We start from the raw sequence: 22119 nt of genomic DNA, 5'->3' as shown, positions 1-22119 counted from the left end.
ACCACATTACTAACAATAATAATAAATAATGGAGTTCTTTTAGTGTGGTGCTTTCTGATCTGGTCATTAACAGTCCAAAAAGCAGCAACGATGAGCTGAACCCTGTCAGGAAGGAGATTTATTTGGGTGGGAATACACTCAGCAGTTGTGTTTGGGCAGAATGAGAGTTGGGGAGAAACTGGCAGGGTAGTTGTTTAGTTCTCCTTTGACAAAATGTCCAGTTCTGTCATGTGTGAGAGAGGCTGATGCTGCAGGTTTCATTTTTCCTGCCAGTGCTGCTGAAATGGGTGGCAGGGGGGCCTCCTGCTGATGGTTTGGAAGGTTTGAATGGTAATCAAATGAACAATCGGGCTGTGAGACAGTCATGCTTGGGAGCGCGCCACAGATTAGGAGGCTGACAATTCTGTTTAGTCATCTCGGAGATCAATACAGTGTGCTGTGTGTGTGCCTCTGCTGGGAATCGCCAGCAATCAGTGGGTGATGGTTTGCTTGACTGCACATAGAGATTGTAGCCCTGCTCTCTGGAAACGTACTCTCATCTACTGGAGGCAAGTCTCCCCACCTAATATCCAATTTCGCAATCTTCCTAACATGTTAAACTTGCTAACCACTTGGAGTACAACGATGGGTGAAATTAAACAGACCCACAACTTGTCAGGTATTAAGCTCTGCGGACATGACCTCAAGGATCATTTTATGCTCATGTGCTCATTTCGCTTGAGTGTCGATTGTGAAAGCAGCTCGCCGAGTCAGGCAGAGACATTGGACACAGACATATTCATTAGATAAATTGCTTTATTCCAGCTGTTTATGAATGTACTTGGTGCCAGGGTCAGTGAAAGGCCAGCAATAACATCAAAGTGGAGAATTTTTCTAACTTTTACAGACAATTGGGAGTTCTTAGAGATGCCTCAAAGCACATTGCTTATTGGTCATATATTTCTTTCACAAGCCAGAACTTTGTTCCGGGCTTTTTCAGGAAAGGGTCATACAGTGCTATGAAAAAGTCATTGCTCCCTAATAGGGCTGCCACAAACGATTATTTTGATAGTTGACTAGTCACTGATTATTTTTGCGATTAGTCGACTAATCGGATCATGCATCCATTGAACGTAAAACGTAAAGCTTATTGCACCAGCATGCATCTGCTTGAAGTGTTTAAGGTATGTGCTAACTAAAAATAAAGACAAGATGATAGTTTATTAAAGTTTAATAAAATCTGCAGATTTTTTCGGTGAAGTTTAAAAAACTCCTTCCATATTCTCGAGCATCTCACACTTCTGATAATCAGTTGTCTGCTTGAGGTTTATTCAGCTGTGTAAAAACTATAACTTTAATCTCAGCCAAACCGATTTACTCAGGAACAAATAAAATACTAAAAAGAAGCCAAACAATAACATTTTTAAGTTATCTAAGTGACTTATATTACATGTTTAACCTGAGTAGCGAAAGACAGCGGTGCTTTGAAAACGATTTGCCGGGTCCGGTGTTCTCACGGGCTCTAGCGAGCCTTGCCCCCGGCTAGCTATCGAGCTAGTGGGTAACAGACGTCTCCGAAAACGTCGGAGCGCTTTTGAAAATATGTGGTGTCTTGATAAACTGAGCAGATATTTGAGATTTACACAGCTACATTCTCGCCTGAAAATATGTTAAACTTTATTTTGTGACCCAACAAGAAAAATAAGAGTAATATTAAAACTAACTAGCTGCCGCCATTGTTGGAAACCGAGCACGGCCGCGCTATGAATTCTGGGACACAGCTTCTTCTTCTTCAGGGTTTAACGGCAGCTGGCATCCTTGTACATGCAATGCTGCCATCTTCTGTTTCAGTCCGTTATTACACTCTTAAATCCTACTACTTATTCCTGCGTCTTTTGGGATCTTACAAAGCTTAAAACGAAAATCTTGACTAGTCGACAAATCGTGGCAGCCCTACTCCCTAACCCTAATAACTGGTTATGCCACCCTTGGCAGTCAGGCATTTGCAATAATTGGTGAAGAGTCTTTCACATTGCTTTTGAGAAATTTTGCCCCACTCTTTTTTGCATGATTGTTATAATTCAGCTACATTGGATGTTTTTGAGCATGAATGTCCTATTTTAGGGTCATGCCAGCTCAATCAGATTTAAGTCCGAACTTTGAGTAAGACACTCCAAAACCTTCGTTTTACTTGTTTGAGCCATGCAAAGTAGGACTTTTTGGTGTGTTTTGTATCACTGTCCTGCTGCATAACCAAACTGTGCTTGAGCATTTTACAATGTCAATGTAAAATTTGACATTTGAGAATGTCAAATTACAGTATTTTAATTGTTTCTCAGTTCTTATACACACAGCTTCCCAAAATAACACACATTATACAGATAAAAGTACTTTTGTTTACCAGAAGATCATGTAAAACGAATTCTCACTGTGTACTCGGCTGTAAATTAAAACCAGAGGCTTTTATTGAGTTGTAAAGATGAGCTTTAATAGCTGCTTCCAAGTTGGAATTATTAACATTCCCTGATGTATTTATAGCGTGTGTTTCCTGTATACATTCCCAGTGGAGGAGAAAAAGTCAGCTTGGGAAAGAGGACTAATGAGATGGGAAGCACAGGATGCCTCTAGGAGGTGTCATCAGAACCTGTTGAAGCCAGGAAGGGACCTGGCTTATTGCGGGAATTGCTACAAAGAGCCTTTTCTCTCTTTTCGGATGTCTCCCAGTGTGATCTCTGCACCAGAGACTGTTTGTCTCTAGTCAGTATTTGAAGGAAATTCAGTTTTTGCTTGCCAGGAATTTGGGGTGTGTGGATACGTGTGTTTGTGTGTGTCATAGACATGTGTGTAGGTGATTTACTCTGAATTTAGCCCTTAATACTGTTTTAATTCAAAAGCAGTTCTTCTGCATGGGAAAAATGGCAAAGGCAACATACAATATACTCATATCCTCCCTACAGAGATATGTTAAAAAGAAGGTCAAAGAGGCTCTCTCCTTTTTTTTCAATGCCTCTTCCTGCCTTTCCTTCCATCTTAATCTTCCATGTTAATGAGCAAAGCGTCACAGTCTAGTGACTCACTCCAGTGGACTTTTTCATGCTTATGTGTCTGTCTCCAGCTTTGAATGGCTTTTGTCTCATCTTTGTTATTTGCTGGTGAGACACCCTAGATCACAGATTGTGATGGAATGATAACAAGTGCATAGAGATGTGCCTATAATTTATTTATTTTTTTTTTTGGGGGGGGAGGATGCACACAGGATGTTTATGTGTACGTTTGTTTATCAGTCACCACAACAAAGCAGACCAGCCAATTGTCCATGGACAAAAGGGCCAGTTTCTCTAATAGGCTCATAGAAAGGCCTATTTGTTCTTCTGGAGCGCTGCAGAAGAACCACTGCCAATGAACTTCCATTGGACCTTTTTCAGAAGTGAGCAACAGATCCCACATTACAGCAAAAGCAGCGTAATACTGTTAAGAGCACAAGTTGTGCTGACAGATGTTTTACTTCACATAATATTTTTACTTTGTTTATTAAAGCTGCGTCACCACTTTAATTTTAGGAAGAGCTTTGTGTTCTGCAGTTGCACCAATTGATCCTCAAGGACTTAAAATGGTTGTTTTCCATTTGATACATCAAACACACCCTGTGTTCCTGCCCACTCTTTAAATGGCTCAAACTTGAATGGATTAACAGATGTTTGAGGCTAGCTTTGTACTCAATTCAAAGTCATTTTTGCACCATCGAAGCAGCTACATAGGTTTTTCAGCTTTTCTAATCAGAGCAGCTTGTTTGCATTGTCTCACTCTTTTTTTCTTTTTGGTTATTTTTAAGCACTCTTTTTTTCCCCCCGTCTCTCTGTGGTTCCTACCCTGCCACCGCATTCTGCTGGGCATGCCGAACAACCATGCACTTCACATTCTTTGCAGCCTCTGACACGAGCATGTGCTCTGGCTCGGCACATACAGCGTTCATGTGCACATCCTTTATTTTGGAGCGCAAGAATGTCTGTCATTGTCCTCCTGTCATGTCATTGCTAGCTTACTTATTTGAGGAAGCAAGTGACCTCCGTTTTTGACAAACTCCTTTTCTTGATACATGTGTTTCATTGACAAAGAGATAAACATAAACAAGGGGAGGGGCTAGTTCCGCCGATTGTATCTTCCCAGTCTGGTGGAGAGGTGCCGCGGGGACAGCATTGCATAATATCCATTCACAAAATGTCCTGAACTACTTTGGTCCTCTGGCTAGCCTGTCTGCTGTTCTACTTTTGTATATGACACTGAAGTCCAGAGGACGCAGGGTGTAATCTGAGCTGCACGACTCCTGCAGATATTGAGTGAGCTGTCACTCATGTCTAGTTGGTAGTTCTTTTATTTGCTTAACCTGATTTCAGCTTCTTATTCCTAATCCTAGTGTCAGATTATATAACTTCTCAAATAAGAGCAACACTGTATGCAAGAGCAAAGCAACGATTTGCATTACCGTGCCTTTGCGGCCCACAGCATGGTAGGCATTTGCTGATTAATAGCATGTAGGGCCACATGCAGCGATTGCACCGAACTATTCATCACACCCATCTGCTCTGCAGAATAATGAAAACTTTAATGGGGTTTTAATGTGCTGTCCCCACCCTCAGCCATCAAAGTGACAATCCAGGTGATTATACCTGGGCCCGAGGGAACACAATTTCTAAGAGTTTTCTTGTTGGATGCTGCTGATGGAAATTCATGGATCGGAAAGATTGTACTGTATGTCCTAATAGCAACCTTTGCTTGAATATATTTCTATTGGTGCATTTCCATGTAGTACACTATGCACTTTCTTAAACTATGTAGTGCTTCCAACCACACATTTAATGCTGAATAATTATACACTTGAGATGACAGCTTAACACAAATAAATACCAAACAATGCTACATCTGTTACATCTACGAGTAGAAAAAAACCTGTGCCAGTATTAGCGATGGTATAAAAGATGGACCTAGCTGCCATGACATCACCCGTTGGCAGTGTTGGGTAAGTTACTTTAAAATAGTAACTTAGTTACATTACTAGTTACTTCTATCAAAAGTAACTCAGTTACTTCAAGTTACTCGTTACTTTCAAAGTAGCTAGTTACTAGGGAAAGTAACTTTGGTTTTACTCAGAATTCTCTTGTTAATGTGTTGCTTCCACAACTTTGCCAGTCTTCTAGCTTGCTTACTTTCCACAAGTGCACTGTGCCACCTACCAATAGAAAGGAAAAGATAATGTGCATATTTCCACGAGAGAAATCCCACGCCCGGACCGTCATTGACTGCTGCCATGATTCTAGCCTACGTCACAGCGTCATGTGCGCCTTTTACATCCAACACAAAAACTGCAGTCGTGGTGCTTTGATTGTACTCAGAACTCGGAAATTCTGCCTTCTAAATAGGAAGATGTAGGTAACACCAGACTGCAGATGAGCTGCATACAGGGCTGGACTGGGACAAAAATCGGCCTGGGCATTTTGACCATTATAGGAAAAATCATAAAGCCTTTGAATGAAAACGAACACTGTTGTGACAGTGATGTTCACTGTTCTGATGGTATATATGCATCAATCTATCAATCCTTTGTTGTAAGATTCAGATAATTATTTTTTAAAAGCTAGACATTTTAAATGAGAATAAGAAAGAAAAGTATTTCTTTGTGCCCACCTCTCCTTGTTAATGCCCTACCTGCCCCCCCTGGCAAAACTTTGCTAGACCCGCACCTGCACAGTTACCAGCTGTCAGCTACCTAAAAAAGGATCCTGGGGTTATTTGTCTCTCAGAAACAGTTCATAACTTCCCTTCAACTCATTTATGTCACCTAAAAGGTAAACCTGTTTCTCCATCACCTGCTCAGCTCTGATGATTCAGTAAGGACATCTCCTGATTTCATCTTCATGTTTCCCTCTCACCAGATAACCAAACCGATATTATGACCAGCAGCTTTTTTGCAGCTGTGGCTCCAGCAAACATCAGCTGATACTAGAAAGTAATATTAAATAAATTCTAACAACAGCTGATCAAGCTTAAACGTGCTGCTGTTGTTTAACGCAACATCGGCTGGTTTCCTCTTTCTGGCGCAAAGTGGGCGATAAACAAGCAAGAGAGCTGATCAGCTGATCATTGATCAGTTTTCATGATTGAAGTAGAAACGGGAGAGGGAGGGGGAGAATGAAAGAAGAAGAGGCAGCTGTGCAGCAAAGACACAGAATAACTCCAGCTTTGTGTCTTTTTCATTGTAGCTGAATTACGGGACAAACTGTTCCTTTTCACCTCAATAAGAAACGCGTAATATTTTCTCTGAATACCAGACGGGACGGTTGGCAACTCTAATAACTGATGAACAAAATAAAGTTCAACATCATTAACTTCATAGCACCCACCCAGCTGTATAGAAACTCCGTCATGCTAGCTAGTACGCAGTACGGAAAAAGTCAGAATAACGAAAATAAACTCCACCTAAACTTGGTTTACATCTGACCCAGATAGACTGCAGGTCATAACTTCTTACCTGAAGTTCAGTTCACACTTGGACTGGCGGCCGCCTCGGGTCTCTTTTCCTCCTGCCTCCCCTTTCCCTCATCCACCTGCTGCCTCCACCACTTGCTAATGTTACAGAATCTGTGGAAGTTCCGCGATAGCCACCACACGAAGTAACGAGTAACGAGCCTATCTAAATCCCAGTAACGACTAACGCGTTCCTGATTTTGGCATAGTAACTAGTTACCGTGCTCGTTACCACAATAATAACGTAGTTACTGTAACGCGTTACTTAATAACGCGTTAGTCCCAACACTGCCCGTTGGTTTCTCAAGTCCTGTTTAAAGTCTCAATATGAGTATTGTCATTGTCGTCATTGGCTGCAAAAACCTGGATGTGATGAGGAGGGGTGGGTCTGACTTCATACCACTGAGATTTTAAAACATAGGACCAAGATTAACACAGACTTAATTTTTTTCAGTATCACCCAAAATGAGTGACTGAGCCCATAAACTAAGCAAGAAAGTGTTTATCAGTGGTCAAGACAAAAAGTGGTTTTCCCATAGACTTCTATTGAGGTTTTACACACATGTGACCACTAACCATGTGACATTAACTTCTCAGCTATTTTGGGGCGTTTGCCAATCATGGTGATTATCTAGGATCATGTGAATAAGGCCCCAGTCACATTGGCTTAGAGACCAGTTCATGGCCATCTTGCAACCAGCAGGTATGAAGAAAAAATAAGTTTTCCACATCCAGTTGGGAGTGGTTGCAGGGGGTTGATGGCAATCGCTGGGGAAAACTGATTGCTAAAACCTCAGTCTCAAAGCCCTCCAGAACAATAACCAACCTACCCTTTGCTAAGTATACATAGTCTACCATCCATGTACTCTGTAGTGCATTGCATGTATTCGATTTGAACACACTGTTGCACAAGTAAAAGTAGCGAAGTCTGCGAGACAGGAGTAGAGGTTTTTTTTAACCCCCACAGCCCAACCAAGACCACTACACCCACCCTCAGGTCTGTCTTTTACTTTATCTGCTAACATGTTATTTATTTATTTTAACCTCCTCTGATTTGGCACTGCATCAACAATCATGTCAGAAACAGAGTTTCACTCTCAGCCCTCGGGATTCTGTAACACTAGAGGTGAAAATGAGTAGGAAGGGGGGTGATGGATCTATTCCTTTTTATGTTGTCATTAAGACACCAAGCACCACTTTTTTTTAACTGGATTCAAAGCATCAGGAGACTCAGATAAATCCTAGAAATACTTTTTGTCATTCACTTGCCTGATTGTTTGACATCAGAACTCCCTGCAAAGGTAAACTTGTGCAGGTTTTATCCACCACAGTAGCTCCAGTATTTAGAAAGTCTTGCTATGAAGGGCACCTCTGAAGATATTTCTCTCCCACAGTTTGATGGTTTTGCAACTGAGCGGCTTTAATGTGCTGATAGGGAGGAACAGTCCCACTCCTGAAAAAAGCAACACTAACCTGACCATCATTCACTACGTCATTCACAGTTAGAACCTGTGACGCATGATGGCATAAAGCACATTATAAAACCAAATCATGTTCACATATTAATTCTCAAACTCTGAAAGTCTTCTGCTGATCTCAGCAAATGTAACAGACTTGTTTTTTTCCCTATATGGAGATTTGCACATATGGCTAAAAGAGCAGACTGATTTTTTTCTTTTCTTTTTTAATTGATGACATTTTGTGCTTTTGAAATCTGACATTATTTCATACTAAATATTGAAATTAAATGACACAGCCGGCCAAATAGCACTAAGTGGCAATGGGATTTAGTACTGGCAGGTTGAGACTGAGAATCTAGCAGATGCATAGCTTTCATTAATATAACCGGACGCTCTACAATACTCTTATTGAGGGTGTGGTTATGTTTGAGTTCTTAACTTGTTTAGTTGGAGTTCAAAATTAGTCTATAAATGTTACATTGACAGCAGTAGTAAATACTCTAACATACTTGAGAGTATTGAAGGCCACTCTTTCCCTTCATTTTCATAGAAGAAGAAAAAAAAGATGATTAAAAATTGAAATTGCTCACTAAAATTCTGAGAAAGTATCTTTTAGAAATCTGGTAGTGATTGAAGAGAGTATTTAAACCACAAAGACCTTCCATAAAAGAAACACAACTTGTTGTTCAGTATTTTATGCTTGTTTCTTCACATCTTTGGTCTCAGAAGCCATGACATTGACCATGAACGGCTCCCATTGAGCTCTGCAGCCATTGAAGTCTGTTTGCGATTCTACAGTGGTCAGCGCCCAGACACAGTGGACTGCTGCAAGAAAACAAAAAAATTCATTTCACTTGTCACAAGGACAGAATAGCAAATAAGAAGGAGATTAGTAAGGTGTTTTTTGTTTTTTGTTGTTGTTGTTTTAATTAACTGACATTAAATTATACCTGAGTTTTAAAGAAAATGACCTTCAAAAATGATTATAAAATCAATTTTCAATGCAGTTTGTTTCAAGCTACTAATTATTATCATATTGGCAAGAACTGTTAATAATATTACAACCAAAGCTTTAAGCCACAAAACAGATGCTCTGTTCTATGATGCAGTGAAGAGACACTCCACGAACCAAATGAGACTGGATTTGGATGACATAAGTGCTCGATTTAGATACATGCTGTTAGGTGTTGCAATGGTCACCCTGGGTACCGTTACTGTGTCCATATATTCAGCCAGTCGAATTCCCATTCACTGTCCGTGGAGCTGTTCCAGAGCTAGTCTCTTTAACAACATCAACAAGGCACTTTTGGCAGTCGGTTCGGAAGAGATGTGTTCGTTTCCACAAATCAAGCCCGAGCCATCCACAATTCTAGGAATAACATCCATGATGTCTCAGATGTTCAGACTGATGTTTTTTTTCTTTTCTTTTCTTTTCTTTTCTTTTCTTTTCTTTTCTTTTCTTTTCTTTTCTTTTCTTTTCTTTTTTTTTTAGCACAAGCCTTTCATGGTAACAAAACATTTCTTCATTTGACAAGTCATGCAGTGTATTATCTCCGTCCAATCTGATTTAAAGTCCTTGCCTTCCATTGTGCCACGTGTTTTGTCTCATGCTTTTTTTTTTTTTATCTGATAAGCACCTCGAGGTGTCTCCTGACGTTCTGCAGCAGAGCTCTTCTTAACTGCAGATATGCAGGATAATTAGCGAGTTGCAGATATAGAGATTATTTCCTGTCGAGTAGACCTTTCATTATTAGAAGTGATACTCCATAAAGGCTGTCTTTAGTGATAGGAAGCACTGTTTTGATGAAAATTGCTCAGCTGAGGTCATACACTATAAGCCCCGGCGGGCCTTTGCGAATGCCTGGCGGATTCTGCTTAGTGTTTGTACATATTAGAATTGCTAATCAGATGCTAATGCTAGTGAGTGGCAGAGTTGCGAGGCAAGGCAGCTACAGAATGGTAATCAGCATGAAGTTGGCCTACAACAAAAAGACTGATTATTTAGGCCCCGCTCGTTTTATTTTTTCCCCCGTTCCAACCACAAATCTAGATTCGTACATTTGCTTGTGCATTTCCTTTTGAAGTGCTGCTTGACGTCAGTACTGCGTGATTAAAAAGATTTCAGTAATTTTTTCACGTCGGCTTGTTTTCTTACAACGGTTAACAGAACATTGGCTTTGTAATTAGCTTGAAATGTAGATTTTACCACCAATCTAGCGCCACCCGCTTTCCATCTGTTCACAATTAATCAAGTGAAACTGTTCAATAAGCTTACTATAGTCACAGGCGCTCACTTAGATCTCAGTGGCAAGGAATAACTCTTGGCTTGTGTGCTCATTAAAGTAACCTGTTAACATGCTTTGTGGTTGTATTATGTTAGCTTGCTCAGGTCAGGCTGCCTGCTGTGTGGCTGCAGTGGGCGACAGATGGCATTATGGCCCTCGGTGGGGCAGTATGCGGATGCCCATGGTTAGGGTTAACTGCAAAGACAGATGTAGGTTTTTGTTGCTTGAGGTGACTGCGCATCAGTGTGGAGTTTGATCACGTTGATGTTTACAGAACTGCTGTTGCTGCTTTCTGTCCAATGAATGGGCTGCTGAAATGTCAGCGTCAGTCTGTTGTATTGTACTTCAGTCTCTCTTGTCTGCCATGTCGCATTGGCTCGGACTGGTGTGACAGGCCATTGATTGAGTTATAATTCATCATATTGTCACGGTGGATGTGGTTTGAATAGATCTGGTTCAAAAAATAGTTTTTGCGTCAGCTTTCTTTCATCTTTGTAAATTTGCCTTCATGTTCATGAATCTTACCACAGTTTAATCGGCGTAATAGTAGAGCCTGACTGATATAGGATTTTAATACTGATAGTGACATAGATCCTTTTCCCCCCTTTGTAGTGTTTTACAAATCCTCCTAACAAGTGCTATCAGACTCTTGAACAGCTGACCTATTTTAACAGTAATAATAATTTTAGCACATCACGTCATCTCACATATCAAACCAGCATATTAAGCTCAGCTCTTTTGCACATAAATCTATTTAATACTTCAGGGTTTTTTTTTTTTTTGCCTCCATTTATTTATTCATGCTATTTGTATTTTATCTGTTTGTACATATTAACCGGCATCTGTGTGTGGACAGCAGAGAAAGAAATTCATTGTACAGAGAAATGCTTTTTTTCTTTGCACACATGACAATAAACTCTTTGACTCTTGAATACAGTTTCATGATTTTTGTAACAATGACATTTCTTGAGTGCTGCTTAATTAACTCTTATTTAAGGTTTTCAGCAAGAAAAAGTTTTGTTTTGGGAAAAAAAAACTGCAACATTTTTAGCTATTGACAGTAATTTCACATCTTCTTAATATTTTATAAAAGTTTTGATTTTTCAGCCTTGCTTCTGATTTCATCACAGTTTCCCGTAAGTCGTATACAAGCATCCATCAAAATGAAAAAGATGCAGCAAATTGAAGGTGGATCGCTTTCTGCCAAACCCTATCCCAAGCACTGCACACATGCAGTAAACGTAAAGATTCTCACCCGGTACCCACTGATGGATGTCTTCGTCTTTAAAAGCTCTCCCTTAGGCAGAGTTCAGAAAATGACTAATTTCTCTTTAGTCCCATTTTAGCACTACATTTGAAGCACACCTTCTTAATTTGCCATTCTCAGAAAGTTCCCTGAAGCATTAAATGGGTTGTCGGGCGCTTATGCAGCAAAGCAGCCTGGGAACCGGTGTCCTCGGAGACTGAAGAAAGTTAAGAGCACTTTCCATCCATCTCAGTTCACACACTGTTGGCCTTTACAATTCACATCCAAAGCCACTTAACGCTGCCTTTGAAATACCATGAGCTGCAATTTTTTTTTCCCTCCCCCCATTTAGTGTAAAGATTGTATTTCGCCAATATCAGGTGTCCATTGTGAAGGTTACCAATTTACTGTGGCTGTGAAGAGTTGCAGCTGCACACAGAAAACCTCAAATATTATCTTCTATTCAGCCTGTTTAAGGTTCAAGAGATCAAATGCCAAAAAGCAATTTACCGTGGGACCGCTTCCACAGTGTTAACTGTTGTTTTCCTTTTCTGCTCTGCTTCAGGTGTTCCTGCATCGTCTCAATCAGTACGCGGCCACCAAAATCGAAAAGAACGTCACAGAGGAAACGGTGAAGGTGAGAAACAGTCTTTCGCTCTGACACTGCACTCAGTGGCATTACCCGTGAACAGTTGGGAAGTTTCATTTAACAATTAAGCTTTTTTTGGAGGGGGGTGGGGGTTCTTTCAACCTGAACTTCCATAAAGTTCTGGACTGTAGAAGAAGTAGTGGGCGATCCAGGAAGCAGCTGTAAATATATTCTATTTTTAAATTATCCCAGCTGGAGGATAATAAAGGATGCTCTCTCACAGTGGGAGCGTTTCTTCTCTGAGCTTGCTTACTTTTGAAGGTAAACATGCATTCACTGGATATTTACTGGATGTCCCGTGTTTTGGAACGTGTCCCCTCATGTTCTGATTTGTTTGGGAACACGCTGACGGGGGTTTTAGATAACGAAAAGGGTCATCGCTGCAAAGGCCGACAGCTGCAATGCCACCGAGCGGCTGAGAGTGCTCCAAAATGAAAACGCAACGATCGGATTTGCCCAGATGTTTTTCCTTTTTTCCTTGGTATCACTAGCTACTAAGTTTATTCTGGCCTTAGAACACCCATGAAAGACTTCTGGTTTTCATGCTTTGGTTTCATTTCACTCGCTTCACTTATCCAGCACAGTTTTTTTCTTTAATATCGCCACAAAAATGACATAAATAAGGGCAGAAGTCAACACCACATGAAGGCTAAGTTTCCAAACAACAGATCTTAACATTGTGTTCCTTTTTTTTCTTCTTTCTTTTAAAATATCTCTAATTATGTTTGAAATTCAAATATCAAAGAGATCTTAAGCTAAGATACTCATTACAAAGAAACCTCGTTTTTTATTCCGTGGCCATCAAAGCACCACCGACCACAAGAGGAAGCATATGCCAAAGTATTGATTCTCTCTCTCTGCCTCTCTTTCTCCCTCTCTCTCTCTCTCTCTTTTAGGTCTTATTCTCTAACATTGAGGAGATTCTGGCTGTTCACAAAGACTTCCTGTCCATGGTGGAGGAGCTCCTGCAGCCCGACCCTCACGCTCACCATGAAATCGGTCGCTGCTTCTTGCACTTTGTACGTAACTCGTGCAACTCATGCTTCTGCAAATTGAATGTCAACTCAATGCATTTTAATTACGATGCTTTGTCCAAGCTCTTAAAGCTCTGTGGCGCTGATGCTACCTCCCTTCGTAATACTCCTCAGTTCACTGGAGCGTGTGATCTGAAAAAGGGGGGAAAAAAACCCTCTGTCGGGGCTTCGGTACACGGTTATGCCGATGTTCTCCACGTGTTGTCAATTTAACTCCCTTGGATTACTCACGGTGAGAGTGCCCACATGTGCGATATGCCTGATAGAGCTCTGATATACTGCTCTTTCCCACTGTATATCGCAGTTCTTTGATGCGAAGCCTTGAGGCACGCTGGCGTATAACGGTCTTCAAAGTCTAATAAATCTGAGCGTCCTTCTGTTGGGTATAAGGCGAGTTTGTCAGTCGCATCTAGCTGCTGCTCATACAGGTGCAAGAGAGATGACCTGGCAGTGTAAGTGGTACATTTAGGTTTATGACGTGATGACCTCATTAGCAAGATGGGATATACTGAAAACTCATGACCATAATTCAGTCATGAGCAGTCATGTGTGTCCATAGAGATGAAACAAATTAGACACACCTAACATATTATGCAGCGTTTTTCAGAGTTTCCTACTCTGTAGTGATTTGTTGGTGCTATAAAAGTTTCATGAAAGAATTACAGAATCTACTCCAGAAATGCAAAAAAGCCAGCCAGCTGGGCAGTGCAACTCCCTCTGTGACTCAGGCCTGAACATTAGTTCATGCTGGTTGAAGACTTTCCTTTTGGGACTGCATTGGAATCAGTCAATCCATCGCAAGGCCAGAACATAAACAATTTGGGTGTTCGTAAATAGTCTTCCTAGAAAACACGATTTGAGTCTGGCGATCTGTAAAGTTAATCATAAAGTTCTGTTTTTGTACACGCTCCCGCTTGTTTTGACAGTTAAGTCTCTTCAGATCACCCGCTTCGTCTTCTGCGGCACAGCAGCACGGGTGAAGACTGCGTACTATTTTTGCTGCTTTGTAGTGAGTGATTTAGAGGCTGTGTGGTCTGGGCCCGCTGCGAAAGACCATGAGTATGGATGTCATATGAATGGCTTTGGTGGAAGGTTGTCGGTCATGGCTGCGAGGCAGATGGCAGGATATGATCACTATTATGTATTTGGTGATGAGTGGGACGAATAATTTATATCTTCTCAATTATATATATGTGCTCTCCAGTCAGTTTGCCCCTTTCTCTCTCTCATCTTTCTTTATTTTGCAGTCAGATTTCCTGTCTTCTTTACTGCCCTGTCTGGGTTCATTTGTTTTCTGATGCCCTCCTCTCCTTTGCCATTTTTCTGTTTGACTTTGTTGCCCTCTTTCTGTTACTTTCTGACTATAATTTCTGCTCCTTACACGTCCCTCTTTTTTTTTTTTTTTTTTTTTTTTTTTTTTTTTTTTTTTTCACCTTGACTTTTTCTGGCTCTTGCAGAGGAGCCGTTTTCAGATTTATGACGAATACTGCGGGAACCACGAGAAGGCCCAGAGGCTGCTGCTGGAGCTCAATAAGATCAGAAATGTCAGGACATGTTTACTGGTGAGAAGAGACTCCGAACCTTTGTGTATTTGAAGAAACTGTAAGCAGTCTTAAAAATGTATGTGTTTAGGTTCAGTAACAATTAAATCGTAAGTTCAAGCCTAAATCTGAGAAATCTGTTTTAGTTGGTAAAACAGAAACATGATTTCTGGAACAATTAAAGCATCTGAGGTGATTTCTAAGGGCCACTACACACTCTCCTAGGCATACAAACACGCAGTCACCCACACATAGCAGCTGGACAGTGTAAAACCCTCTACTCTGTGTCCCAGTTTGTTTGACAGCTGATGTGGCTCTGCCCCTGTGTGTGGGCTGACTCCCACTTCCTGTTCCGACGGTCTTAAAAACTTTCACTTCCACAGGGGAGCATCGTGTTGCGAGAACAAAGTTGACTACGTTCCCACTGCTGGATTGTGTTTAGGGAGGTCAAAAAATGTGCACATTTTTCTTCTCCGTTTATGCACAGGTCCCCACTCATAGTTTTATCCTCTGTTAATAATTTTGGCTCCTTTTTTGTGTGTGACAGTTATAAGCATCTCATCACACCCTGTGTTTGGAGACGATGAAAAGACTACGCCTTCTTCCAGTAAAGAGTTAAACACCTAGAAAAACTAGAGTATGACGGCAGGTCTGCTTGTATTGATTGGAGACGTCTGTGGGGAAGTGTATGACCTTTGCTCAAAGTGTAATTGATAGGGTGAGAGACAAATGTGCACATGCATGTACTATATACAACTATATGGAAAACTGGTGTCTTTAATCTAAGGAGGCAGTTTAGCCAAAGATATTAACCGACACTGATCTGCTGTGGTCTTTATAGCCTTAACCCTTTGGTAACCTAGCCTGCCATCAGGGCCGTTTGGGTCTCGTGTTACCCTCCAAGCTCCAGTCAGCCATGAGCTTATATACTTCAGGTCATCTCCCAGACCCTACAGTGACCAAGATGGGGATATCCACTCCATATAACTTCCACTATAACCTTTGGCCTGCTGACAGCAATAAAATCTGGTTTAGTGTTTATATTCAGCAGTACCACTTCTATATTTCAGGTGAGAGAAAGGTGTGATTGAATATTTCCTCATAATTTGCAACCTACCACATGAATTGTCATGCTGAGGGAGAAAAGTCAAATTTATAGTTTGTGGATAGCAGTGTTGGTAGTGTCGTGATTCCAAAACATGGCTACAAATAACCCAGAAAATACTTATTACTAAAGTGTAGTTAGAAAGATTACTTCACCTATTAAAATGAAAGAATTGACGGGACTTGAACAAATTGGAGTAGAAAAGTTACTATGTGTTTCAAATAGCTTTCTAAATTCATGGCTAACTGTTGAAATGTTTTAGCTAAAGTCTAGTCACAGACAAACACAGCTGAAGTACAGCCAGCTAGCTTGAATTTGGAATAAAAAAGTTGTCAATAATTTTGCTAAAAGTATAGCTGTAAGTTAAATGTTAGCTAACTCTGAGGGTTAACAGTTGAAATAGCAAGATAACATCATGGCTAAACATCGAAATGGTTAGCTAATGGCACAAATACATTTGTAACAGTTACATCACTTAAAAGAAATAACCAGCTGTTAAATAGTTCTGTATCATTTTGTTAATTTATTGAAGATGAAAATATTTTCACAGCTTTTTGCTAATTTATGCTAACACATAAAGTTTTGTGTATGCATTCGATGTATTTTGACACCTGCTAACTGTTCAGCGCTCTTATTTTAAAACTGGAGACTTTTGAGGTTGTAGCATCCAGACTTTGAAACAGCCTGCTTGAACAGACTGCTGAAAACTCATTTTATAGGTTAGCTTCTTCATAATCTTTCTCAAATACTTGGTTGCATTTGTTGTATGTTGCAATGAATGTAACACTATATATATGAATCTGTATGCTGGAACATTCATACTTACCTTTTACTAGCTTTAAAGCACTTCGTAACTGGTAATGTTATTATTTTTTTATTATTAGTACGAATTCTCTGACAATGTTTCATATTTAACTCTCCTCTCCTCTGTTATCCTCTCCTCTCAATCCCACCAGAACTACATGTTGCTGGGAGGCAGAAAAAACACAGAGGTCCCACTGGAGGGATATCTGGTAGCTCCTATTCAGAGGATTTGCAAGTACCCGTTGCTGCTCAGAGTGAGTATAGTCTTGTGCACGCTAACCATGTGTTAAAGAGATACCACACCCATGCGCCACCTCTGTAGAGCAACTTCTTCCCCTCTTTTCGTCCAACCACACCTAGTCATTAGTTAGGGCTGTCCCATCCTATTCACATCAACCTCTGCCTTGCTAATGAAACACTGGCCTCATATTCTGACACGTCTCTGCTTTAGTTCCCTGGCACAGCCACATTGCAGGAATAACACGAGGCCTATCATCACCTCCGCAGCCCAGCTGCGCTTTCAGACACTTTGACTAGGTTCATTCACACTGGCACTCTAGGTTGTTAGTTTTGAAGTTTCCATTTTTTGAATGTGAAACGTGAGTGAAATGAAATACATTTTCAAAGGCTTGTTTGAGTTGGTGATCTGAGCTGTCCCTATTCATTTATCTTGTTATGATCTATTAATGCTCCCAGGCGCTTTCTAAACAGCCACCAACATATGCGCAGAGATGTTATGATAATAAGGGGGTAATCCGATGCGCTGCGTTTTTGAAGTCTTTCAGCTGCCAGGGCCGTAAAGTAACACCAATACATCCAGAAGAGTGTAAATTGTGCACTAATAGTAGCTGACATGCTAAAACACAGTGTTTAGACTACAGATTATGAGATTGGCATTTCAGCAGAAGGGTTTAAACCACTAAACTCAAAAACCACGAGAGAGTGAAAAGTGAAGTGCTTTTCATGATGGAGCAATATTTGCCAGCTATGCTTCTAACTGCGTCGCTTTAATTATACTTTTCTGTGAAATTATGTGACATTTTGTGTTATCTGTACATGCGTAGGAGCTGCTTAAGAGGACCCCGAAGAAGCACAACGACTACGCTCTGGTACAGGAGTCTCTGCAGGTGATGAAAGAGGTGTGCTCCAGCATCAATGAGGCCAAGAGACAGATGGAAAAATTGGAGATTTTGGAGGAATGGCAGTCGCATATCGAGGGCTGGGAGGTGAGCCTCAGTAAAGCATGTTTAATGATTTATTTTATTAACTTTAACTTAACGTCTTGCTGTATTTCAGAGTTTTGGGGATTTGTTTTGTTTTGTTTTTGTCCTAAGCCGAGCTTTCACTACTTAAGCTGAAAGTCATGACTTATTTAAAGTTACTCAGCCCTGTGCCAGCAAGAATTCCACATGGCCTGACTTGTGTAGCCTTTTAAGCTTTCGCGTACTCGCCGGGAACAATGACTTCTATTCACAATAGCCATACTTCTTCTGCATGGTTGAGTTAAAGCCGTCATGCTTTGGGGTGAGCAGTCAGATTATCATCGGGTAGATTGCACTACATACACTTTGTATGTAGGGTTATTTTTCCCCCCCGTAGGTAGGCTTAATAAGGGGTCGTAGTAGTTGGAAAAAGTGTAAAAAGTGATGGTAATTGTACAGAAAGAGGGCAAAATACTTATGTAATTGACCTGGCTTCATGTGAAAGGGCCTTAAGGCTTCCAGCACACATGCACACAGAGACATGCTGCAGTGTTGATAGAGCCTTTTCAGGCAGCAACAGATATTTGTTTCTAAATAGAAAACAGGCTTTTTGACTAAAATGTTTAGAGTTTCTTGCATTTGACTGACTTGTTCTACTTTTTCTATGGTCACCCACAACTTTAAAGAGTTGCTGTATTATTGGATGCCTTTTAGTGCGAGTGTTTTGCTTTACAGTAAAATATATGGCAGGAACTTCAATAGTGGATCCATTAATACAGTTTAAATCCAACCCAAAACCTCAATGTAAGGCCATTATACAGGTTTTAGGTTTACAGAGCGACACACAAACACACACAAATCTAAGAATAGCGTAATCAGAGTCAGGCTTAGTTTTTGGGTGGGGTGACATCTTGTGTTCAACATAATCCTGGCTGTAGCTACTTTGCAGTTTCCCCTCAGTACTTTTTATTAATTGTAAACATTAGACCGGCTCATTCTGGAGCCGGTCCTGCGACTGCTGCACGCCAGGCTCTCCGGTTCTAAATGAGATGGAACTAAGAGGGAGAGAAGAGAGGCGTGGGGAGGGGGGAGAACTGAGTGATGGTTGTATCTTGTTTTTCTGTGTGGGTGTTTTTGAGGTATTTCAGTGGGATGAGGAGTGATTGTGAGAGCCGCTGTTTTTTTTCCATTTCTGCTCCTCCTCCTGGGATGATTGCTTGTTAGCGCTGACCCGCTTCACTGCTGGCTACCCTCGGGGCATCCTGGCAGGTTCACCTCCCGTGTGAGAAGCAGGGCTGTGGCCCAAAGTGGTCGCCATGATTGTGTGCTGCCAGCATTCGTCAGGGTAGTGATTGCCAGTTGGTTAGTGTTGCATGTGTCTGTGTTTTGTCACTGTGCGCTATAAAAATATGTTAATTTTAGACTAGAGGGTTGTAGTTTCAAGTTTCATTTCACATTCTGTTCTCTAGTTTAATTAGCATGCTTAAAATGTACTTGAGTTGTAGAGTTTGCTTGATTTGGCTTCCTTAGCTTAAAAAATTCTCTCATCTCTCGAGGTAATTGGCAAATACCACTTCAGAGCTTAATGCTTTATTTTTTCCCCTCTTAATTAATGGCATATCCTGCTTTGCAATTGTTATGAGTCGTTGTCTTACTATGAAAGTAGATGCTTGAATTCTGGATGAAACGGATGATTGAGGGTTTGAAGTGTGAAGCTTTTTCTATGGAGCACGGTTAATATAAAGAACAAGTGAAAAATGCTGCAAAAGAAGTGCAAATTTAAGTGAATGGGATGGAGGCTCTGCTAAAAGCATGTCTAACACAAAGAGGAAGTGTCAGTTCTTCCATTAAGGACACACTGCTTTACAATCTGGACCGGTGTGATGTTGCCATTGGCCCCTTCAAGTGACCGAGACCTCTTTCTGTGTCTGGTGCGCACACATTGAAAAGCTGCAAATTAGTTTAACATCTGGTCATGGGCTCTTGAAAGAGTGGGAGAGTTAAAAAGAAAAGTGTGGAGGAAGGAATAAAAGATAGCGAAGAACAGAGCAGCGGAAGAAAAGTGAAAAATGATCAGCAGAAGGGAAGGGAGGAGAAGAAGGGGGGAAAAAAAATTGGGATAGGTCTTGGCCCGCCCGTGTCTCCGTTGGAGCACATTTTCCGCCTCTGTGCGCATGGGGGTTATTTTTAGCTCTGGAGGGCTGATCAAACGTGGTACATAAATTCCCAGAGCAGGCAAGGTAAGGGGAAAAGACAGCACACTTTATCACTTGCAGCAGGAACCCCAACCAATCTGGTGACCAGACGCGACAGTGCAGCACATGGTTGGACTGGACGGGATGTTGTTCTGTAGAGGCTATTAACGGCTGCGCGTTTTTAAAATCCCACAGCAATCTGCTGTGAGGAAGCGGGGGTGTTTTTACAGACCCCTGAGAGTGGGAAGAGGAAAAAGTTGGGCTCTGTAGTCCCTCCTCCTGTTCAGACAATATATGTGAATGCTAAATGCCACAGTTTATATACTTTACTATAGTTTAAAATTAAAACTTGAACTTTGTGCACAAATTCCCACGTCTCTCATGCATGTTAATGACAACTCACCTGTTTTTTTGTTTTTTTTTCCTGCACCATTGTCCATTTCCAGGGTTCAAATATCACAGACACATGCACGGAGATGCTAATGCAGGGTGTCCTGCTGAAGATTTCAGCTGGGAACATACAAGAGAGGATTTTTTTCTTGTTCGACAAGCTTCTGGTTTACTGCAAGAAGAAAAATAGGTGACTTTTTATTCATTACTCTTCTCCAAAGAGAATGAAAATATTATATTTGTGCTAATTCCTGTGTGTCTGTCCTCCTACAAAACATTTAAAGTACAGACTTTATAAATAATTCACTGCACCGTTCCTTTCCTCTTACTATGGGAAGTATTTTAGGTTCTGTTTTGTGAGGGAGTTGGAAAAACGTTTAAGGAGGCAGAGATGGAAGACGCATATTAGAAAAGGATTTAGACGAAATTTTGGGTGATTAATCAAGGTAGGGATATGAACCACCACGTTTGGGTAGTATTTTCCTTTTAGATTGATCTTTCAGATAATCTTCGGATGCAAATAATACGACATTTATTCTGATCAGGCAAAGCTGAATCATGAAACTCCTCTAATTAATCTGTGTTTGGCAGCAGAAAACCGGATGAATAAGCTGAGTATACAGTATCAAGTATTAAATTAAATTAAAGTATTTTGCTACTGATTACCTTTGATGTCAAAATAGGCTGGTAAGTGTGACTGGCTATTAAATATGATTTAAATGTTAAAGGATTAATCATCATCTTGTTTCTCTCCGTCAAAGGCGTTTAAAAAACAGTAAGACGTCCACTGAGGGCCCTCGCTACCTGTTCAGGGGAAGAATCAGCACTGAGGTGATGGAGGTGGAAAATGTGGATGATGGCACAGGTGAGCAGTGCTCTAAAAGAAGATACCCTGGTTATTTTGGACAGCTGCTGTTTGAGTTTATTATTTTTTGTCATTGCCTGTGCTAACTTGCCAGGACCACTTACAGCAGTTCTGGCAACAGGAATTTAAATACATGCCATAATAAGCCACACGGAGAAGTAGACAACATAGTCCTTGGCGTGAGCTGGTGCACAACTGTGTGATTTTTACACTTGGATCGGCAATGGAAAAATGAGACTTACCTATAAACATTTTTTAGACGTCTATAGTTACATATCCTTGGGGCTGTGCTGCTGCTGGTCCTCGGTGAACTTGAGCGCTTGTGTCTTTTGGCCTCACATAGCCACTGATTAGCATTTATATTTGTAGAAGCCATCATTTCCTTTCCAACGGTCCTAGATGGGCAGTAATATTGGGTGTTTTTGGTGAGGGATGGATGGGCTTGGGTCTGGATAAACAGGCGAGGCAGGCGGCAGAGCAGTAACTTGTGGGTGTTCTTCACCACAGGCGGGAGATCTCAATCTTAAAGCCAGGGTGACTGGATTATTTTAGCTTGGATTCCTATGTTAACAAAGTGCCACGACTTTTTCCCAGGCGCACACTTGCTGCCTGAGGTTGAAACACGCCCTCGGGGCATTCCATATAAAGGACACCACCACACCGTCGGTGTTTTTAGACGTGATTGTAATTGATGATTGTAATGGGTCGCTTTTTGTGATAAGCTTAGAAAGAAAAATCAAAGGAATGTTGGGAAGAGACTGGAAGGGGTTCCTAAAAGATGAAAATGATGATGGGCAAGGGTCAAGAGTTCACTTCATTTATCTGGAGGCTTCTTAACATGT

General features: G+C 41.0%; 1 protein-coding gene across 2 annotated transcripts in view; it reads left to right on the top strand.

Moving 5' to 3' along the window:
* prex2 (phosphatidylinositol-3,4,5-trisphosphate-dependent Rac exchange factor 2) overlaps nucleotides 1-22119 on the top strand; it is a 99312-nt gene that overhangs the window by 7022 nt on the left and 70171 nt on the right. For both annotated transcript variants that reach the window (XM_085173384.1, XM_085173383.1), the window contains exons 2-8: nucleotides 12058-12129; nucleotides 13038-13160; nucleotides 14633-14737; nucleotides 16778-16879; nucleotides 17690-17851; nucleotides 20469-20602; nucleotides 21174-21277. In XM_085173384.1, coding sequence (XP_085029510.1) covers nucleotides 12058-12129; nucleotides 13038-13160; nucleotides 14633-14737; nucleotides 16778-16879; nucleotides 17690-17851; nucleotides 20469-20602; nucleotides 21174-21277 — 802 coding nt within the window. The remainder of the gene's footprint in view (nucleotides 1-12057; nucleotides 12130-13037; nucleotides 13161-14632; nucleotides 14738-16777; nucleotides 16880-17689; nucleotides 17852-20468; nucleotides 20603-21173; nucleotides 21278-22119) is intronic.

Source organism: Neolamprologus multifasciatus, chromosome 9 (genome assembly GCF_963576455.1).
Source record: "Neolamprologus multifasciatus chromosome 9, fNeoMul1.2, whole genome shotgun sequence".
Classification (NCBI taxonomy): domain Eukaryota; kingdom Metazoa; phylum Chordata; class Actinopteri; order Cichliformes; family Cichlidae; genus Neolamprologus; species Neolamprologus multifasciatus.
This window is presented reverse-complemented; position numbering and strand designations above follow the sequence as displayed.